This window comes from Mixophyes fleayi, chromosome 8 (genome assembly GCF_038048845.1).
Source record: "Mixophyes fleayi isolate aMixFle1 chromosome 8, aMixFle1.hap1, whole genome shotgun sequence".
In the NCBI taxonomy this organism is placed as follows: Eukaryota; Metazoa; Chordata; class Amphibia; order Anura; family Limnodynastidae; genus Mixophyes; species Mixophyes fleayi.
This window is the reverse complement of record NC_134409.1, coordinates 19,853,893-19,874,552: the sequence shown is the minus strand read 5'-3', so window position 1 is coordinate 19,874,552 and position 20,660 is coordinate 19,853,893. Positions and strand designations below refer to the sequence as shown.

General features: G+C 40.6%; 1 protein-coding gene across 1 annotated transcript in view; it reads left to right on the top strand.

The window, feature by feature from the left end:
* Positions 1-20,660, top strand: part of TRABD2B (TraB domain containing 2B) — a 233,989-nt gene that overhangs the window by 95,594 nt on the left and 117,735 nt on the right. The window contains exon 3 of the mRNA XM_075182037.1: positions 7,411-7,557. Coding sequence (XP_075038138.1) covers positions 7,411-7,557 — 147 coding nt within the window. The remainder of the gene's footprint in view (positions 1-7,410; positions 7,558-20,660) is intronic.

The window sequence follows — 20,660 nt, the reverse complement described above, 5'->3', positions numbered from 1 at the left end:
TGATAGCACCTAGCGAAATCATCAAAGCACCTAGTGACATCATCAGAGCACCTAGTGACATCATAGTGACATCATCATAGCACCTAGTGACATCATGATAGCACCTAGTGTCATCATCATAGCACCTAGTGACATCATCATCACAATATCCCTAAGTATGTCATTTCTATTGACGATATATTATGTCATATACAACTGAACTGATAACATAAGCCTGTGGAAAGTAAACCGTCAGCTAAAAATACAGATATAGATCACACATATTAATACTGACCATGGTTTCCACCTTTATACCTCTGTTTATGCATGATATACTTTTATGTAGTGAGAGCTGCTGGAAGTCCCCTTGTTGTTTTCATTTCTATTTCAAGGGGAAGGATTAGTGGTCCAGGGGGATGTTCTTATTTTGAGTTACGGTTTTGGTCGAACAGGGTGTGTCCTGGGCAGGACAGGTAAGGGGTGTGGTTTAAAGTCTCTGCTGTCCAGATATGGAATGTTGGGATGATGTTGCTGGGTACAGTCTCTAAAGGTGTGACGTCTAGTAAGGTCATGTGACATGTCCAGCAACAAAACTGTCTGCTCTCCGAGGTATCACAGTAATGTAATGATTAAAAACTTACGCCTTTCCCAACTTTTGAAACATATCCCACTGTTTTTTAGCGGCATAAAACAAACTACTATTTTCTTCAACCTAAATATTTCATTTGCCGTTGTACAGCAGCCAAGGCTTTCATTAAAATAGGAATTAGAACAGTATGACTTATTAATAGCGTGTTATTCTAAGCTGCTTGGCCTTCATAAGAACAGACTGTCTAACCTAATTAGGAAAAAACATGAAGACGGCGCTGAATATCAAACTGACTGTATCATGCAGAGTGCTGGGACGTTGAGTCGCCTAAGAATTAGCTTGTATGCGATTCCATCATTAGCACCTAATGTTTGATAGGCTCATGCACAATTAGACAATCTGAGTTTCTCCAACTGTCTCAGAGCCGCAAGTACCGATAACAGCTGGAGATACATAATTCTACAGCTGGGATTGTAGACACGATAGAAAAAAATATGAGTCTTCTTATGTTTATGACACAGTTTCATTAACGAGTAATACTTACAAACTGAATGCATATTCTAAATAAGTGAATATTCATACATATGTGTAGAATCTATTCTGGTTGCTATGGGCAATGCTACTTTTTCCGTTGCACCAGTTAGAAATGTCAGTGATTCAGAAATGTCCCTCTATGTGCTGCCCACACAAAGGGGTATATTTAGTAATCTGCAGGTTTGAAAAAGTGGAGAAGTTGCCTATAGCAACCAATCAGATTCTAGCTGTCATTTTGTAGAATGTACTAAATAAATGATAACTAGAATCTGATTGGTTGCTATACACAGAGGAGGCAGAAATCTTTTGGGCTTAACCAATATCCATGAGAATGCAGCTCATAGATTATACTTGCCAACTTTCCCGGAATGCCCGGGAGACTCCCAAAACTCGGGTCAGTCTCACGGACTCCCGGGAGAGCTGGCAAGTCTCCTGCACTCCGCTACTGGCTTCCAAACATGACACGATTCGCTGTGAATGACATCATTTAGGGTAAAAATGACGCGTTTGCCCGCTCCCCGCCCTCCAGTCACACCCCTCTCCTGGAAATAACTTCGCCAAAGTAAGCAAGTATGCCATAGATATACTAAAAAGTATTAATAGGTAGCCTTCTCATGAACGGCGGTCCAGCCCCAAAAATGTCTGTCTCCACTGAGCCACTTAATGTACACAGCAGGTACACTTCAAATAAGTATGTCCCAGAATACACAGTCATAGGCTAGGTACACACTGGAGTGTTTTCGGGCAATAATCGGGCAAATCAGCCAACATACGACAGTTCGGTCGAAAGTCGGGTTAGTGTGTATAGTGACACGATGGTCGAAAGTCGTTTAAAAGTGTCATTTGTTGGCTCATGTGGTTGGTCGTACTGTTTAATATTTTCCAACCAACCACCGACCAATCATGTAGTGTGTATAAACTCATGCTCATGATCTCCATAGAGTTTACAGAGTCAGGCTCTTTTCAGCAGATGCTAGCGATGAAGGTCCCGGTGAATAAATGTAGAGAGTGCTGTAGAAGGAATAATTCATTTGTTCGTTCTGAGACAGAATCTTTTGTTTCGGAGTAACAGATGCTAACGAAATTCGTTAGGACATGTGGATAGTTATAACAAGGCGGTTTTAATCAGTGTGACAATGTGATAAGAGTGAATGAATGAATATTGTGCTGCCATTCTCTGAAGACTAGAGGACCAGATGAAGAGCACAGATCTGAAGGTAAATTGTGTCAGTGTGTATGCATGAATCACCAGACTGATTGGACCTTCAGTCGCAGGTTTAATCGTTTGAGACAACATGTCGGTCTGAAAATTCTTCATTGTGTACCTAGCCCTACTGGACGTTGGTGATCTACCTCCCCATTTATGTCAGCCCTCTGAGCATCATGGGGCAGGTACTTCTACAAAAGCTCAACTATACAAAATATTGTCCATGTCCTACGTCTTCATTATTTTTAGAACCACTCAGCATTTCACAGGCTGTACCCTAAGCCCAAAAAATACAGTCTTAAATTGAGCAAACCTGTCTCACCATTCAAGAAGCTGCGCATATATATTTTCCCCATATCCCTTAATCCGAGCGCAGCCATCAAACTCCAAGGCATCACTAATGAGGTCTGACCTCTTCCCTCCCACACAGGCCCACATTGCCATTATTGTGCCCTGATTAATGGCAGGTCATGTTAATTATGGCTGCGAAATGAAAACTGAAGAGGTCATTTGACAAAATCTGTTTGTAGTATGGATTATGCCAACCACCGGTTAATGTTTGTTGAAACCCCTTCTCTTAAAAGGTTTCTTTCAAAACCAAATTCGGCAACAGAACAGTGCTTCAGGAAAAAAAAAAAAAAAAAAGCTTCAGTAGGACGTGGACAGAAGGATCATAAATCTATGGAATCATGATGTTAGGCTGAGTAATAATTCTCCATCATTTCCTTGAGTAAATAACATACATTTTATTTATTAGGTGGGATTTTCTTCGGGCACTCTGACTCAATAAGCGTATTTATTTTGAAGTCAGAGTCTGAATAGTCTTTAAGGAAATTGTAACTGAGAGCCATTTTGATATGAAGGGCCTAGGGTCAGTGTCTCTCGCGGGATCGCATTGCTCACCATTCAGCACAGTAGTAATCATAAATACCAACGCAGTTTCAAATGTCTTTCACCCAGCACAGACGGAAATAAGACACAAGATGAAAGGGGGACACAGCGCATTTACAAAATATAACTCCAAGCGTTTCTCGATGTGCCGTTTTTAATCTCTTACTCCCAGTTACAAAAAAGTTTATTTCTATGTTTGTTTTTTAAAAAGCTGCTCTCAATTTTGTCCTAAGTGTTTAGATTCTGTTTAGAAATGATATGTATAAATCCTAAATATGTCTGTTTTTTCATTCATAGATATGATAAAATGATTATTTGTGCTAAGTGCACAATCCTTTGGGCAGCACGGTGGCTTAGTGGTTAGCACTTCTGCCTCACAGTGCTGGGGTCATGAGTTCAATTCCCAACCATGGCCTTCTCTGTGCGGAGTTTGTATGTTTTCCCCGTGTTTGCGTGGGTTTCCTCCGGGTGCTCCGGTTTCCTCCCACACTCCAAAAACATACTAGTAGGTTAATTAGCTGCTATCAAAATTGGGATTTAGACTGTAAGCTCCAATGGGGCAGGGACTGATGTGAATGAGTTCTCTGTACAGCGCTGCAGAATCAGTGGCGCTATATAAATAAATGATGATGATGATCCTTATTTGGGTAGATTTGGTGATTTTACTGTCGGATCAACTGCATTTGAAAACTGAATGTACAGTAAATAGATTTTATAGCAAACAGGTGTCTTCAGGGCCGTGGGCGGCTCTCGTAATTTTTATTTGCGTCCCCAACTTCAGCTTCGATTTTTAAGTACTGTAATTATGTTCCTGACCATTCTAAAGTTATATATTAAGGAAAATCCTAGGAGATCTTTTAATTAGCATTCTGTAAATGAGCTCCGAAAAATGTCACAAGACCTAAAAATACAAGTTGATCCAAATTGAAAAGTTATCTAATAAACATCTTGTATACACATGGGAAAATGATGCTGACATTATTATCCACACTCCAACAGTAGGTTTGTAAAGCAAACTGTGAATGGATATTTAGCCATGATTTTGGAGGATTTGTTCAGTGTACAGGTTGACTCCCAAAAAAAATCATGAGCACAAACCCATAGGTGTAGATTTATCAAAGCTCTAAAAGTGTAGATGTTGCCCATAGCAACCCATCAGATTCTAGCTATTATTTATCTTGTACATTCTACAAAATGATAGCTAGAATCTGATTGGTTGCTATGGGCAACACCTCCATTTTTCACTTTACATTTTTAGAAGGTTTGATAAATCTACCCCTTAGGCTGGTTACCCACTTGCACCACATGTCAAATGTGATTGTGGTTGGCGTGGGCTGGTAACCAGCACTTTTGGCTGCGGAGGTCACAACCACGCTTCCCACGTAATTAGGAATGGAGTCATTGGAACCATTAGGTTCCATTCCAATCACCATTTACATGTTTTTATTAGTTTTATACACTAGTATAAGCACAACGGTTGAGACCAGTGGAAAATGGACTTTAAAATGTGTCTTAATGTTATTTTCTCCACTTTTGACCTCTGTTATCAGTCATATTGACCAAACATGGTTTATCATTTGTTAGGGTTATTGACAGGAAGTCTGATATGCATAAGACAAAACACTTATTTGAGACATGCTTCATTCTGATGTGTTTATGTTATTTTATATAGATATTGAGTAAATATTACTATTATTTCTTTATTAATCCCAACATTTCAAATGGCCAAAGAGCGACAAAAGATTTATTACAAAGAAATACACTTGTTCTTGTCATATACAGGCTCAGTAGCAGATTTTCAGATACAATTTACCATAATTGAGTGTCTGTTGATGTCAACTTTTTAACCTTGCAAAGAACAAAGGGAGAGTGTGTTTTGATGGTGTCAAGGTTGGAATTGTAAGTCATATTGTGGACATGGGAAGCTGGAGAGGAGGGTAGGACCCTAAATTTGTGAGGGGCATGAACTGTGTTTTAGATGAATAAGGGTCATGGCTGATTTGTAGGGTCGACAGTCATATTCTTCTGGTAGGAACTGTAAAATAACCCTTTTAAGTTACACTTCAATCGTTTGATTTGCACTTCTCGGATGAAGGGGTATAGTGTATATGTGTGTGTGTGTGTGTGTGTGTGTGTGTGTCAATATCTCTGTACTTGGGCTATAACTAGTAATTATGTAAATAAAATTTCATGGATATTTTTCATCACTGGTGAAATAGGTCTTTGCTATTAAAGTCCAATTAACAGGTCAACTTTAATTATGATTGTATACTGCACTGACAATCCGATGTTTAGGCTGCGACTCTCCAGCTACTAAACTACAGTTCCCAGCATGCTCTGCCATAAACCTTTTGATGTGAATTTTCTGGACCTTGTAGGCAAAAATATGTCGTCCAAAGCTAGCTGACCTAGTTCTTTAAACAAGGTGGCTTGTTAGTTTGAATTTGTGGTATAAGAATTAGAGATGCTCAGGCTCGGTTTTTTAAAAACCGACCCCTCCCATGAACATCGCCAATCCGAGTACCTTATCGGGCTGTGCCGGCTTAGTACTTCCTGCTTCCTCGGTTCTGAATCGAGGCAAAATGTTATCGTTGCTTTGTCACATCTTGCGGGTTTTGAATTAGTACCCCCCTCTCCAGGAGATCCAGCGCCATTGCTCACACAGAAACAGGGGTAGCAGAGTTCTTGCCACTCTCCAGTCTCCAGTGACATTGCTCAGTGCCATTGCTCACACAGAAACAGGGGTAGCAATGTTCTTGTCACTCTCCATTCTCCAGTGACATTGCTCAGTACCATTGCTACACAGAAACAGGGGAAGCAGTGTTCTTGTCACTCTCCATTCTCCAGTGACATTGCTCAGTGCCATTGCTAATACAGAAACAGGGGTAGCAGTGTTCTTGCCACTCTCCATTCTTCAGTGACATTGCTCAGTGCCATTGCTAATACAGAAACAGGAGGGGTAGCAGTGTTCTTGTCACTCTCCAGTATCCAGTGACATTGCTCAGTGCCATTGCTCACACAGAAATAGGAGGGGTAGCAGTGTTCTTGTCACTCTCCAGTCTCCAGTGATATAGCTCAGTGCCATTGCTTATACAGAAACAGGAGGGGTAGCAGTGTTCTTGTCACTTAACAAAAATTAGCTGTAAATGACTGAAAAATAAGGTTATTGAGGTTAATAATAATGTAGGAACAAAAAAAGAGCCAATTTATGTGATTTTAGCATTTTTTAGCAATTTAAAAAAAATTTAAAATACATATCCAAAATCAAAACCAAAACACATGAGGGCGGTTTTGCCAAAACCAAAATACGAAGTTAATACAGATCCAAAACCAAAACACGGTGGTCAGTGAACATTCCTATATAATAAGGCGATTGCTACAGATATATTTTGGGATAGATTGTGTTTTACATGTACAAAATAGTAACTTCACTTTGCAGTCCAGGAAGGCAGTCTGTAGTCTAACATCAGCCCCTATAAAAATATTCATCCATGAAATGAAGAAACAAATACCTGGAATGTTCTCGTCTGGTGGGCGCTCCTCTGTACCCATCCTCCTTATTACATTATTAATCCTAGAATTGTCAGATGTCAGGGTTTGGAATACATAGTCCTGGCTCAGCTGTGTTTAACAACCTTTTACTAATATTTACCTTGAGGAAGGACTACAATCCAGTAAGATAACTACGCTCTCCGGCTTATTTAATAACTCGGTGCACACTGCATAGTTATACTGTAATTCATAGCAACCAATCAGACTTTCATTATTACAGCTTGGTCTGAGTCAACCTACAGTAGGTTGCCGTGGGTTACGGCTTTGTTAGATAGCATATTATTAAGCAAACTGTTATATTTAGTTTCAGTGATTGATTTTTAGCAGATAGCAACTGTGTTCATTAAAAAGTACAGTATCTGGAGCAACAGTATTTACATTTCTGTTCTGATGATTACATTTTGGAGATGGGGAACATTTATTGATTCTAGGGCAAAAGAAGAGGATAGTGGGGTCCATAGCGACCAATCAAATGTTTGCTTTAATTTTCTAAACTGTGCTACAACAATTACAGACAGAATCTGATTGGTTGCTATTGACAACGCCACTTTTTTTTCTATTTGCTCTAGTTTTCATCAATGTCCCCCATTGTATGTTACAAAGGCCCAGCAGCAGAAGAAGACTTTAACGTTGTAATATTTTTTTTTTTCGTCCTCAGGTTTTATTTGCTTTAAATCAGACATTACTGCAGCACGAAAGTCTGCGGGCAGGAAGCTTCCAAGCCCCCTACACAACAGAAGACCTCATAAAACATTACAACTGTGGAGACCTCAATTCTGTGATCTTCAGCCATGATTCTTCACAGGTTCGTGCTGTGTGGAGAATGAGTGTGATGTAAAATACAAAGTGATGTATTAGAAGAAAGGGACACTGCCTATGTCTCATGTGAAAACTGCAACACATTAGGTCATCTCTATCATCTGCCCAGCCGTGTCCCTGATTTGTTGTGTCCACTCCCCCAAATGACTATACTGCAATGCTTTAATCATCTGCAAATGGGATCACCGCACATAAAACAGAATGGGCGAAGTTGTGTTATGCAGGTGTGCCGCACATTAGATTTTGTGCATAAGTGGCTATAAATCATAAGTAGGGGTCTCCAAAGGAGGCGGTGGCCACCAGGGCTGGTGGGGATGACCTCTCACCTCCAACCATTAGCTGTGCTTACCTCCCAGCAGAAGATGCAAACTTGTGTCACCCCTAACCCCCTCCAGCAGAGGCGGCCAACACACATGTCTGTACATTCATAATAAACAGGTGCATTTGTGCTAAAATAAGGACATGATGTCATAAAATGTCATTTGCAGATCCCCTATCTTCAGTCCCTATTCACTACAATAGATCTTGGCATACAGACAATGTTGAAACACTATGCAAAAGGCATATATCTCAATGGTACAGAGAAACTGAAAGAGATAATTGCATACTTGCTAACTCTCCCGAAATGTCCGGGAGACTCCCGAAATCCGGGGTCGGTCTCCCGGACTCCCAGAAGAGTAGGCAATTCTCCCGATTCCCGGCCAGCTCTGCAAATTAAACATAGGTGAGGGGGGCGGAGCTTAGTGGTGCCGTATACGCGTCATTGTGGCCCCCCCCCCCCCCCTATTTTTATCCTCCAAAAAAGTGATGACGGCTTTGGGGGCTAACAGCGTAATTCTTTGAGCATCCCTCTCCTCTCCACACACACCCACCTGCCTCCCGGACCTCCTGGGACACAGGTTGCCAATGTTGGCAACTATGGCTAAATGTTGTTTTTCAACCACAGAAGAAAAATAAATAACAACGTTTGCAAAGCATATTATAAGTTTGGGGTTATGAGTGTAGGAACAGATGAGTGGACATCCTTATTAAAGCTGCATTACCAACTGGTAATAAGGAGCTCTCCCCCCTCCCGGGGGCTTTGGGGACTCTCCATGCAGATGTGTTTTCTGTGGTTTGTCTCCATGCCCCTGTCCGGGAGACTCACGATTTTCTGGGAAGGTCTCCTTTGCTCTCGTGAGAGCAGACCAATCTCCCGCAAGGGCAAAATTTGTAAGGACAGCGGAGGTGGCCAAAATTATGTGATTCGCTTCCCCCCCCTGTCCTCACACTTGATCTCCCCTAAGTATGGTATAGTGGCAGGATTAATCATGGATATTGCAGCTTCAGTTGGGTCCTCCCACTCACAAACCCCTCCCACAGCCATTTAAAGTGGTTCCCCTAGATCAGTGACAGGCAACAGACGGTCCTAGGGCCCCCAGCTCCTTCCTGCTATATTGTCAGATTTATTTGTTATAGCTTATAACACTTATTTATAATGCCGGCTGATCTGTTATTACAGATAGGTGTCTCTTCCAGTAATTAAATGTATTGTTTGAACTTATTACTGAGATTGAGGGTTATCAAGTTCTGACAGTTTTACATTTTATTTTATTTTCATATGTTGTAGCTCATTCATGTTTATCATGGTGGATAATGATTTTTTGAATACAATGTCTTTTTGTGACCAGAGATAAACATATATAAACTAATTTTAGTTAGACTTTTGAAGTTTTAAACATTATATTTTCGGCAATCAAAGCCGCGCTGTTCCAGTGATTAGAAGCATTACACAATATGGGTATAATAACTGAAACCTGTATATTTAGTTGAACAATTAAACATAGTGTGTAATGTACCAATCCTTGTAAATTATAAGGAAGTCACTGGAAGCCATTGATAGGTCATGTGACAATTTAAAGCCGCTGTATACCAGGATGAATTCTTTTATACAGAGCACGAAATGCCAAAGCTGTGTGAGAATGGTATCACATAAGCCTCACTGTGACTTTAGAATCATCAGTCATAGTCAGTGACATTGGAAGTCACCATTTGTGCAGATATCATGTACATAAATACATACATACAGGGCCGGATTAACCATAGGGCTAACTGGGCTACAGCCCAGGGGCCTATGGCATCCTGTGGGCCCTTGAAAGTACTCAGCAGCAGTATTGATCGGTCGGGTGCGGGCAGCTCGGATCACGGGGGGGGGGCGCGGGCAGCTCGGATCACAGGGAGGGGCCCTCACGGGGGAATGGAGGCCCCCTTAGCCCAGGGGCCTCCATTCCCTTAATCCGGCCCTGCATACATATACCAATACCGTGTAATGTATATCTCATACTTGCCAACTCTCCAGGAATGTCCGGGAGACTGGCAAATCTTCTGCATCCCGCAATTGCGGGGCTAAAATTACGCGATTTGCGGTGAATCGCGTAATTTTGGCCCCACCCCCTGCAACAAAACGGCATATTAGACGCGGGGGGCGGGGCCAAAATGGCTCGCTTCACCGTGCCCCACCCTCTAGACACGCCCCTCTCCCTGATACAACTTGCCAAAGGTAGACAAGTATGGTATATCTGGATTAATATCATATTTAAGAAAACAATAAGTAATCCATCTTTAGAAATAAGGCATATTCCCTTTCTTAGATATCCAGTTTCCTTGGAGAGCATGTGCTACATTTGTTTACATCAAATAGGATAATAATACAAGTGTGTATTATTTTATTAATTATCAACACTTCCATGTAATATAAATACTTCCCTTTACCACCAGGTAACCATCCATACTTGTATGGTTAATTTACAAAAAAAGTTAATAAAATGTTTACCTATTAGTTAGAATCAAATAGAGATCAGTAAAATTAGGGCACCCTTTTTGCCCAGCACAGTGGCTCAGTGGTTAGCATTGCTGCCTCACAGCACTGAGGTCATGAGTTCAATTCCTCCTTATCTGCGTGGAGTTTGTACGTTCTTCCCGTGTTTGTGTGTTTTTCCTCCAGGTGCTTCGGTTTCCTCCCACAGTCCAAAAACATAACTGGTCAGTTAATTGGCTTTGCAGAATATTCATCTGTTTGTGTAATATGATTGGTGTTATGTAAATAAATGATAATAAATAAATAATACTAAATTATGAACAACGTACAATTTTAAACAACATTAAATACACCAAAGGCTTTGGATCTGACTAATGAACCCAATGATTTTCCATTATTAGCACTTAATACAACTTTCACTTCAAAACACATTTTTAGAATGACATAATGTTAATAAAAACTATTTTCCAAGGTTCGTAAGATGGCTTGTATCTCTCTGCCATACAGAGATCTGTTCTGCATGTAGAATTCTCGTTCTGCTGTCTTTCCCCTAAACCTCATCTTGTGTCACTCTAACTGCGTTGGTCTCCCCTCACTCCTTTCCATCATCGCCACACCACACGTGGCTCTCATTTGCCCAGGAAAATAATGGGATTACAGCCATGTCCTCCCGGCTGGCCCGCGTGAGCGAGGGGCTTGTTAGTTTGTCTGAAGAGATTTGAAAGGAATGTGTAGCAACAAAGCCCAATTATATGGACTTCCAGAGTCTTTACGCATAATTCCTCTCATCATAACCGGGAGCTTAAGAGCAATTCTTCCTCTATATTCAAAGTGGGCCAGACCACATGGCCTGGTACTTTAATGATTATCAGAATAAGTCACTGCACTAACACACGCTCTCATATTAAGCTCCATTGGCACTCACTGGCTTACTGCACATTGCCCAACATCAAGGAGCTTTAAAAGTGTCGTTCAATCAAAATGTTTTTTGTTTCTTTACCTTATAGCAGTGAAATGCACTCACTCTTGTATTATGCGGTGTCGTTAGTGAAACATTGTTAACATGCAGCAGTCTGCATGTCTTTGTTAAGCATGATAAATCATTACGAGTGACAATAGACAATGGAACGTACACAGTTGCCTACTCTCCTGGAATGTCCGGGAGACTCCCGAATTTCTGGGAGAGCAGGCACTTCTCCCTGATCCTGGCCGGCTGTGTAAACTAAGCGGAGTGGGTGGGGCTTAGTGACGCCATGGATGCACCATCGTGGCCCCACCCCCTGTTTTTATTGGTCCAGAATAGTGATGCCCATTTTGGGGGCAGGGCTAATGATGCAATTCTTCTAGTCCCGCCCCCACACACCCTCACTTATGCTCAGGATGGAGTTCTTCTTTAAAACTGCAACATTGCAGGTGAAAATGAACTAAATTTGGTCACGTGCCTAATCTGTCAGTCATGCTCCTGATTTGCCCAAATATACCTCTTAATTCATTTAGCCATGCCCATTTTACTGAGGCCACTCCCTCCTATCTGTAAGCTTCACCCCCTTTGGTTGTGGCGAATTGGGATTATCCTGTAAAATTCGGGACTGTTGGAGATTTGGAACTATATGTGTAATGATGAGAGCCTATGAAAAAAGCAAATGCATAGATCCTGAGAGGCTTATGTGGGGGACTGAAATAGCGCATTCTGCGTATAATACGCTTTTTTACTTCTGCGCATGCTCTCAAAGCTCTAGTTGCAGTTGCGGCCATATGGGAACCGATAGTGATGACGATCAGCTTGGATGCAACTGGTACAAAATACTCCTGTAAATGTGTCTTTGAATGCAATTACCATCTGCGTTTTAGACAGATATTACATCCAAACTCTACGGGCCTGATTCATTAAGGAAAGTAAGGCAAAAAAAGGAGTAAATATGATCCTCGACAAACCATGTTACAATGCAAGGGGTGCAAATGAGTTTATTATTTTGCATGCAAGGAAAATACTGGCTACTTTGTCGTGTAGCACACAGATACTTGATGGCTTTAGTTTTACACTGAAATGTAAAGTTGATCTAGGACATGCCCTATCCCAACTATAAATCTATCCCCACATTTTAAATTTACCTCCCCTCCAATGCAACATGGTTTTGTCAAGGTGCAAAGTTACTGCTTTTTTATGCTTTGCTCTCCTTAATGACTCAGGCCCTACATGAGGCCCTGAATCTCTATAGCAATAGGAGAGTTCCAATTAAAAATAAATTAAATAAATTAAATAAAGTTACCAGGTTCTACACTGGCTTCTTTTGCTGACAGTCTTACTCATGTTTGAGTCCCGTAATATTACAGTCTCTGCTGGGCAAAGGAGTCTCCCCATCAGTTGTATATCAAGTTTGGGTGACTTTTTTAGCCCATAAAGGCATGATTTTGTGGCCAATAAGATCTAATTTGGCCTAATTGGCTGTCTATATTGTAGCGTGTATGGGCGCTCTAAATTTTGGGAGCTATTTATCATTAATCTCTCATTGCGGCGATAAGTAATATTTTTTTATCAACGCTTATCATGGAGATAAAAAATAGTGTTTCCCCTTATTTTATTAATAGGAAGTACCCAAGAGGGCTCAGGGAAAAAGTGTCCATCCCAGCAAGTTTATTCTCTCCTGATGATAATATACTTCTGAGATCTCCCGTCCAGGACCTGTGGGGAGTGGCCACAAGGATTGTGTCATTAGGCCCTACCCCCCAGGTAAACATCACAGTTTTCAGATTATTACATCTGTGGGTGGGGCTACGATGATGCGATTCATCACAAAGCCCCATCCCTACCCACTTCACCAATGAAGTGGGCAGAATGCGGGAGACTGCCCTGCTCTCCCGAGAGTCTGGGAGAACTCCCAGAAATTTGGGAGTCTCCCGGACACTCCAACTATGCAATACTGTGCATATCATCTGTCTCACCGTAACCTTGTCCGTATCACATGGACATACGAGAAAAGTCCTTGGGAGCCTGCACATACATATCATCATCAGCAGCAGCTATTTATGTAGCGACACTAATTCTGCAGATGCAGAAGAGGAGGAGCCATGACAACTGCTATGTAAAAGTGCGTCTGAACTGCTGATTGAATTTAACCCTCTCTAATTTTTTTTTATCCTTTCTGATTTTTTCATTTTCTTTGATTTATTGCCAGTTGATGCACTTTGCCATCACCATAGAGTTTTATGGGGACAAAGATAAACCACAAAAAAGGTTAAATGATAAATCTGCCCCTTTGTGAGAAAGGGACAACTTACTTTCTTGATTGACAGTGTGACATGAGTGTCTGCGTTGCTGTATTCTACATTCATTCATATTGTGCATGTATGTGGCACCTTTTGTGCATTAATCACAAGGTGACAGCTTGATGCATTATTATGCTGTTTCATGCAGAGGTTATAGCAAATACAGCAACATCGCCACCTCTGTCCAGAGCAGAGTATGACATGAGCTTCTCCACCAACAGTATTTATCACTACTCATTGCTCTGCACTGTAGATTTTAAAGGAAAGTTCTTTTTTGGGGGATTTTGTGTAAAATAGACCCAAGCAACCTGTTGAGTTTATAAAACAAATGATTAAATAATTACAAATAGAATAGGGATTATATTTGCAAATAGACACTATCTATGGTGCCAAAAAAAGACTTATTGATTACTATTAAATTATTTCATTTCATTGTTCACTGCCCCTGGGCGCGGTGTGTAGTGATCAGTGATGTGCGATACTGCTTAGTAAATGCTGCAAGCTAACTCACTTTTAAGCTACTGTCCTCTGTTTTCAGCCATCTAGGCTTTGAAAGGCTGCATTCAGTTGGCTTCATTGGGCATAGGAAAAAAAACTTCCTCCATAATCAAGCAGGGAGCCTGCTCTACCACACCCTCTCTGACATCCGACCTCACAGACACATCCAAACATGCCAGTTATCAATGACTGTCATTAACCAATCCTTTATGTATCCCAACTTACATATTATAAGATGTGGTCCTATAATATAATCTTGAAAGCAAATAAGAAAAGATAGGTTGACAGAGTTCTCTTCTGTCATGTCAATAATTAGCTTATTCTTTTGTTGAATGAAAACTTAAGACCACACTGCATACGTAAAGCAATGTATTAACTCCTGCCTTAATGAACTTATGAAGAATCCACATATTTTCTCCTGATATTGAGCATACTTGCCAACTCTCCCGGAATGTCCGGGAGACTCCCGCATTTCGCGTGAGTCTCACGGACTCCCGGGAGAGTGTGGCAATCTCCCGGATCTGCCCACTTCCTAGTGAAGTGGACAGAATTAGCTCCAAAATGCTGCGATTCCCGGCAGGCTCCCGGAAGCCAACTTTAGAAAGTTGGCAAGTATGATATTGAGTACATCATGTTTTATTAAAAACAATTGTTATATATGGGTAGGTTTAAGAGTAATGGTTTGGGCGGAGGATCTGAATGTATACTGTATATCATCCCAATAATCATCGTCATGACACATGACTGCAAAAAAACTCATGAGTAATATAAATTAAACACATACTTACCTACTTTCTTCAGCTCTCTTCCGGGAGCCAGCCAGTGGAGGGGGGCGTGAGGGGGCGGGGCGGCCAAAACCGCGTCATTTAGGCCCCGCCCCCTGTGACGTCATGACGCAAATTGCGTCATTTGACAGCGGGGGGCGGGGCTAAACGCCGCGATTCATCGGGAATCGCGGCGTTTGGGATCTAATTCTGCCCACTTCACTAGGAAGTGGGCACTTCCTAGTGAAGTGGGCAGAATTCGGGAGATTGCCACACTCGCCCGGGAGTCCGGGAGACTCTCGCAAAATGCGGGAGTCTCCCGGACATTCCGGGAGAGTTGGCAAGTATGATTAAACATACACCGAGGATGGGTAAATTTCCCAGTAAATATGCTGTAATCTCCAGTAATAAAAGTGCCACAGTGCGTCTAAGCAGCTATCCGGCTCTTAGGAGAACCTAAAGTGGAAGCAGAATTCTGGAATCTCAGAAGCAGATGTTCTGGGCCGGGTTGAAACAACACCATGATCCTCAGTAAATGAAACACACAATGAGAATCAGATGGTACCTATAGGGATAAAGAGACAGAAGGAGAATGCGACGGCCCTTTTCTGTGGTGCATTAGTCCATTTATTAAAGATGAATGATAGCCTGGAAAAGAAGCAGGGAACTTGCAGATTATCTTGTCGTCATGTAAATTCTCCTGTCATCTAGTAGCACAATAAAGCGGGGCCGGGAGAGGAGGTGAGCAGTAGCGGCATTTGTCTACAGTGCAAGATAACGTAAGGTTGTCAAACGCAAAGTAAAAATGTTGGTTATGCAACTTTTCTTCACAGATACTACATAATGATACAATGCCATGGTTTAGTCATATCTATCTATCTATCTATCTATCTATCTATCTATCTATCTATCTATCTATCTATCTATCTCATATATATTTGTCTGTCTGTCTGTCTATCTCATATCTATCTCATATTTATCTATCTCATATCTATCCCATATCTATCTATCTATCTATCTATCTATCTATCTATCTATCTATCTCATATCTATCTATCTATCTATCTATCTATCTATCTATCTATCTATCTATCTATCTCATATCTATCTATCTCATATCTATCTCATATCTATCTCATATCTATCTATCTATCTATCTATCTATCTCATATCTATTTGTCTGTCTGTCTGTCTATCTCATATCTATCTCATATTTATCTATCTCATATCTATCCCATATCTATCTATCTATCTATCTATCTATCTATCCCATATCTATCTATCTATCTATCTATCTATCTATCTATCTATCTATCTATCTCATATCTATCTATCTCATATCTATCTATCTATCTATCTATCTATCTATCTATCTATTTCATATCTATCTATCTCATATCTATCTCATATCTATCTATCTCATATGTATCTTTCTCTTATCTATATCATATCATGTCTATCTATCTATCTATCTATCTCATATCTATCTGTCTGTCTATCTCATATCTATCTCATATCTATCTATCTCATATCTATCTTTCTCATATCAATCTCATATCTATCTATCTCATATCTATCTTTCTCATATCTATCTCATATCTATCTCATATCTATCTATCTATCTATCTATCTATCTCTCTCATATCTATCTCAAATCTATCTATCTATCTAACTCATATCTATCTATCTATCTATCTATCTATCTATCTATCTATCCATCAAACAGAATGTCAATAAAGTAAAAAGGTGTATATATATATATATATATATATATATATATATATATATATATATATATATATATATATATATATATATATATTATCCATTCTGGACTCTCTGCACTCGGGCTTCCACACCCAACATTCCACTGAAACTGCTCTAACAAAAGTGATCAATGATCTACTTACTGCAAAGTCTAAGGGCTAGATTTACTAAGATGCGGGTTTGAAAAAGTGGGGATGTTGCCTATGGCAACCAATCAGATTCTAGCTGTCATTTTGTAGAAGGTACTAAATAAATGAAAGCTAGAATCTGGTTGCTATAGGCAACATCCCCACTTTTTCAAACCCGCAGCTTAGTAAATCTAGCCCTAAGGGTCATTTCTCCATACTCATTCTCCTGGACCTCTCTGCTGCTTTTGACACTGTTGATCACCCTCTTCTCCTGCACACCCTTCACTCCATTGGCCTCCGTGACACAGTTTTTTCCTGGTTCACTTCCTACCTATCAAACCGTTCCTTTAGTGATTTTACCTCTGGTATATTCTTCCCTCCATTCCCACTATTTGTTGCGGTCCCACAAGGCTCTGTTCTTGGCTCTTTGCTTTTTTCATTGTACACGTCTTCTCTTGGGGCACTAACTCACTCATTCGACCTCCAATACCATCTATACTCTGATGACACATTCTGTACTATCTCGTGTAACCATAATCTTTCTGCTATATCCACATGGATGTCCCAACGCTACCTAAAACTCAACATGTCCAAAACAGTGTTTATTATCATCCCTCCTACTAGAGTCAACACTTGCCCTAAAATCTCCCTCACTGTCAATAACACCACATTTTCCGCAGTCTCCCAAGCCCACTGCGTTGGTGTCACACTTGACTCCGGCCTCTGCCTTATTCCTCACATCCATACTTTCTCTCAGTCCTGTCGACTCCACCTTAAAAACATTGCCAGAATACGCCCTTTTCTTACTCAACATGCTACTAAAACTCTTATCCATTCTCTCATCATTTCCCGTCTTGATTATTGCAGCCTTCTGCTATCTGGCATTTCTGACACCCATATATCCACACTTCAATCCATCCTAAATGCTGCATCTTCCTCTCTCACCGCTCCACATCTGCTGCACCACTTTGCAAATCCCTTTAGTGGCTCCCTGTGTCCTCCCAAATCAAATTTAAATTACTCACCTTTTCCTAATAAGCCCTCAGCAACACCACCCCTGCATACATCTCAAATCTCATATCAAAATACTCTCCCCCCGAGGCCTCTGACTTGCACATTGTCTCTGGTAACCACCTCTCAAGTCTACAAGACTTCTCCCGTGCTGCTCCCCACTTATGGAATTCCCTACCACAACCAATCAGACTTTCTCACAGCCTTCAAATCTTTAGATGCTCTTTGAAAACCCATCTCTTTTTTAGAGGTGATCTTATCCTAGATAACACTATTCACACTAATACACCCTCACATCTATCCCAATCTCCACTCTGAGCCACACACGCTCCTCTTGTTTCAGCTGTGCCCTCTTCCACTTAGAATGTAAGCTCTCTAATGAGCAGGGTCCTTCATACCCTTTGTTTTCATGTCTGCATTTATTTTGTCTACCTTGTACGTCCCTGTTTTATTTATGTCCCGTTTTCCCTACTGTACGGCGTTCTGGAGCACTGTGGTGCCTTACAAATATACGATAATATTAATAATATATATAAAAGATTCAGTAATGTTGATAAACAATTTTTTTTAGCATTTGTTCACTTTTTAAGACCCTTTGAGTGCCACCTTCTATTCTTTATATACTTATTCCTATCATTGGATACTGTGCATATATATACATACACATTTAATAGCACTGGTAATGCATTGTTCAGATGCAGAGCATGAAGTTTACCAAGTTTGTTGTCAAGGACACTAGCAGATCTCAAGTTTCTTAACCAGGTTCACACACCAGGTGCTCGGAAAGCCTCCCTTAAGGATACTTGGAGCTCATTGCCTATAAACAAATTCATAACTTTCCTTTATTACCCTGTATAATTAATTTTTAAGTGGCAGGAATGAAATCACCCAGTTATTTCACGTTACTGGTTTGAGAGGCTCTTAAACAACAACACCAGCCCTCGTGCAGTCCAGCTCAAACGCTCACACGGAAATCTCTGCCACATGTGCAACTGATTTTCAACAAATTGTATCACAGCGAGTGTTTAATTTACTAAGTGCATTTTAATATGCAGCAATAAGTATCACAGGGCTCTCCATTTATTATTCAGTTATATATTTGCACAGGGACGAGGAATGCAGCAGAGAAATAACCAGAATTTTATCATTTGAAATAAAAACACTTCTTACATGAGAGATTACTCTGTATGTAGCTCATTAGTAACATCTGTCCATTTTATGGGCTGTATCCGAAAAATCGTCTAACGTTTTCATTCTGAGCTCTGACTTCTTGAGTATCTTTGTTATAAAGCAGAGCTATATAAACTAATTGAAAACATTTTTAAACATGTATTAAGAGTCACTTTTTTGAAAGTGATAAATGGGCAATACAGATACTGACACCGGGGGTTAGATTTGCTACAGCTCCTAAAAAGGAATAGGGGAGGTGTTGCCCATAGCAACCTATCAGAATCTAGCTATCAATTTCTAGAAGGTAGTAGATAAATGATAGTTAGAATCTGATTGGTTGCTATGGTCAACACCTCCAATTGCCTCTCTATGTTTATAATCATCATCATCATCATCATCATTTATTTATATAGCGCCACTAATTGCGCACCGCTGTACAGAGAACTCACCCACATCAGTCCCTGCCCCTTTGGAGCTTACAGTCTAAATTCCCTAACACATACACACAGACAGACAGAAACACAGACTAGGGTCAATTTAATAGCAACCAATTAACCTACCAGTATGTTTTTGGAGTGTGAGAGGAAACCGGAGCACCCAGAGAAAACCCACGCAAACACGAGGAGAACATACAAACTCCACACAGATAAGGCCATGGTCGGGAATCGAACTCATGACCCCAGTGCTGTGGGGCAGAATTGCTAACCACTAGAATCAAGTCATCAAGCCTCACCCACTTCCTTTTTCCCTACCTGGCCTCTGCATTTCCCAGAAGCGAGGTAGTTAAAGTAGGAAAGTATGGCCAAACTAAAGCTCTGGACAGTCAAAACATTCCTACTTCTACTGCTAAGTCCTCTACCTATCGTCGTCATCATCATCATCAACATCATCATCATCATTTTTTTATATTGTGCCAGCAGATTCCGTAGCACTTTACATGTAGCCTAGTATTGTGCTAGTAATTTTGCTTGCATGACTACATTGTTTATTCATTTTACAGTTGTCAGTAAGCAACCTCAAACCTTTCTGGACTATAGTTTTACCTCCAAATGATAACCGTATCATCCATTAGGCAACCTAAGTTCCCACCTAGCGGCCAGGGGACTCAGATTACCCTAACCCATTTTTAATATTCTATTTTCTGTGGAAGAGGGAAGGGGTCCCAAACCGGCATGTTGCCTAGGGCCCCAAGAGTCTTATTCCGGCTATGGCCCCACGTGATCATCTGACCAAGTGTATCATTTCCCACTAGGCAGCATTACATTTCACCTTTCGCTGTTTTGAGCACTTTTTAATTGTTTAATAAATGTGTAAGTAAATGGAACAGAAATAATATCTATTTGTGGAGCACTTCCAAGTTGACCCAGGGATAGATCTTTACGATATGCACAAATGGTCATGGATATTATAGTAATCCCTTGTTGAAATCCTTTCAAAATGCTTTTAAATGATAAAATTTGATTTGGAGACAAATGCTTTTTCTGTCCATATAAAGAGGCAGAGACATGTGGCCTGGTCCCTAGGACGTTCCTTATCAGATGAAAGATAAAAAAGTATTGGAGGGTATCTGAGGCATCTGTAGGGAAACAGCTGCTGAGGTATTTTATATGTGGATAAAACTGCAGGAAGAATGCATTGAAAAAATATATGTAGATAAAAATACAGCTGGATTTCAGATGGGTGGGAT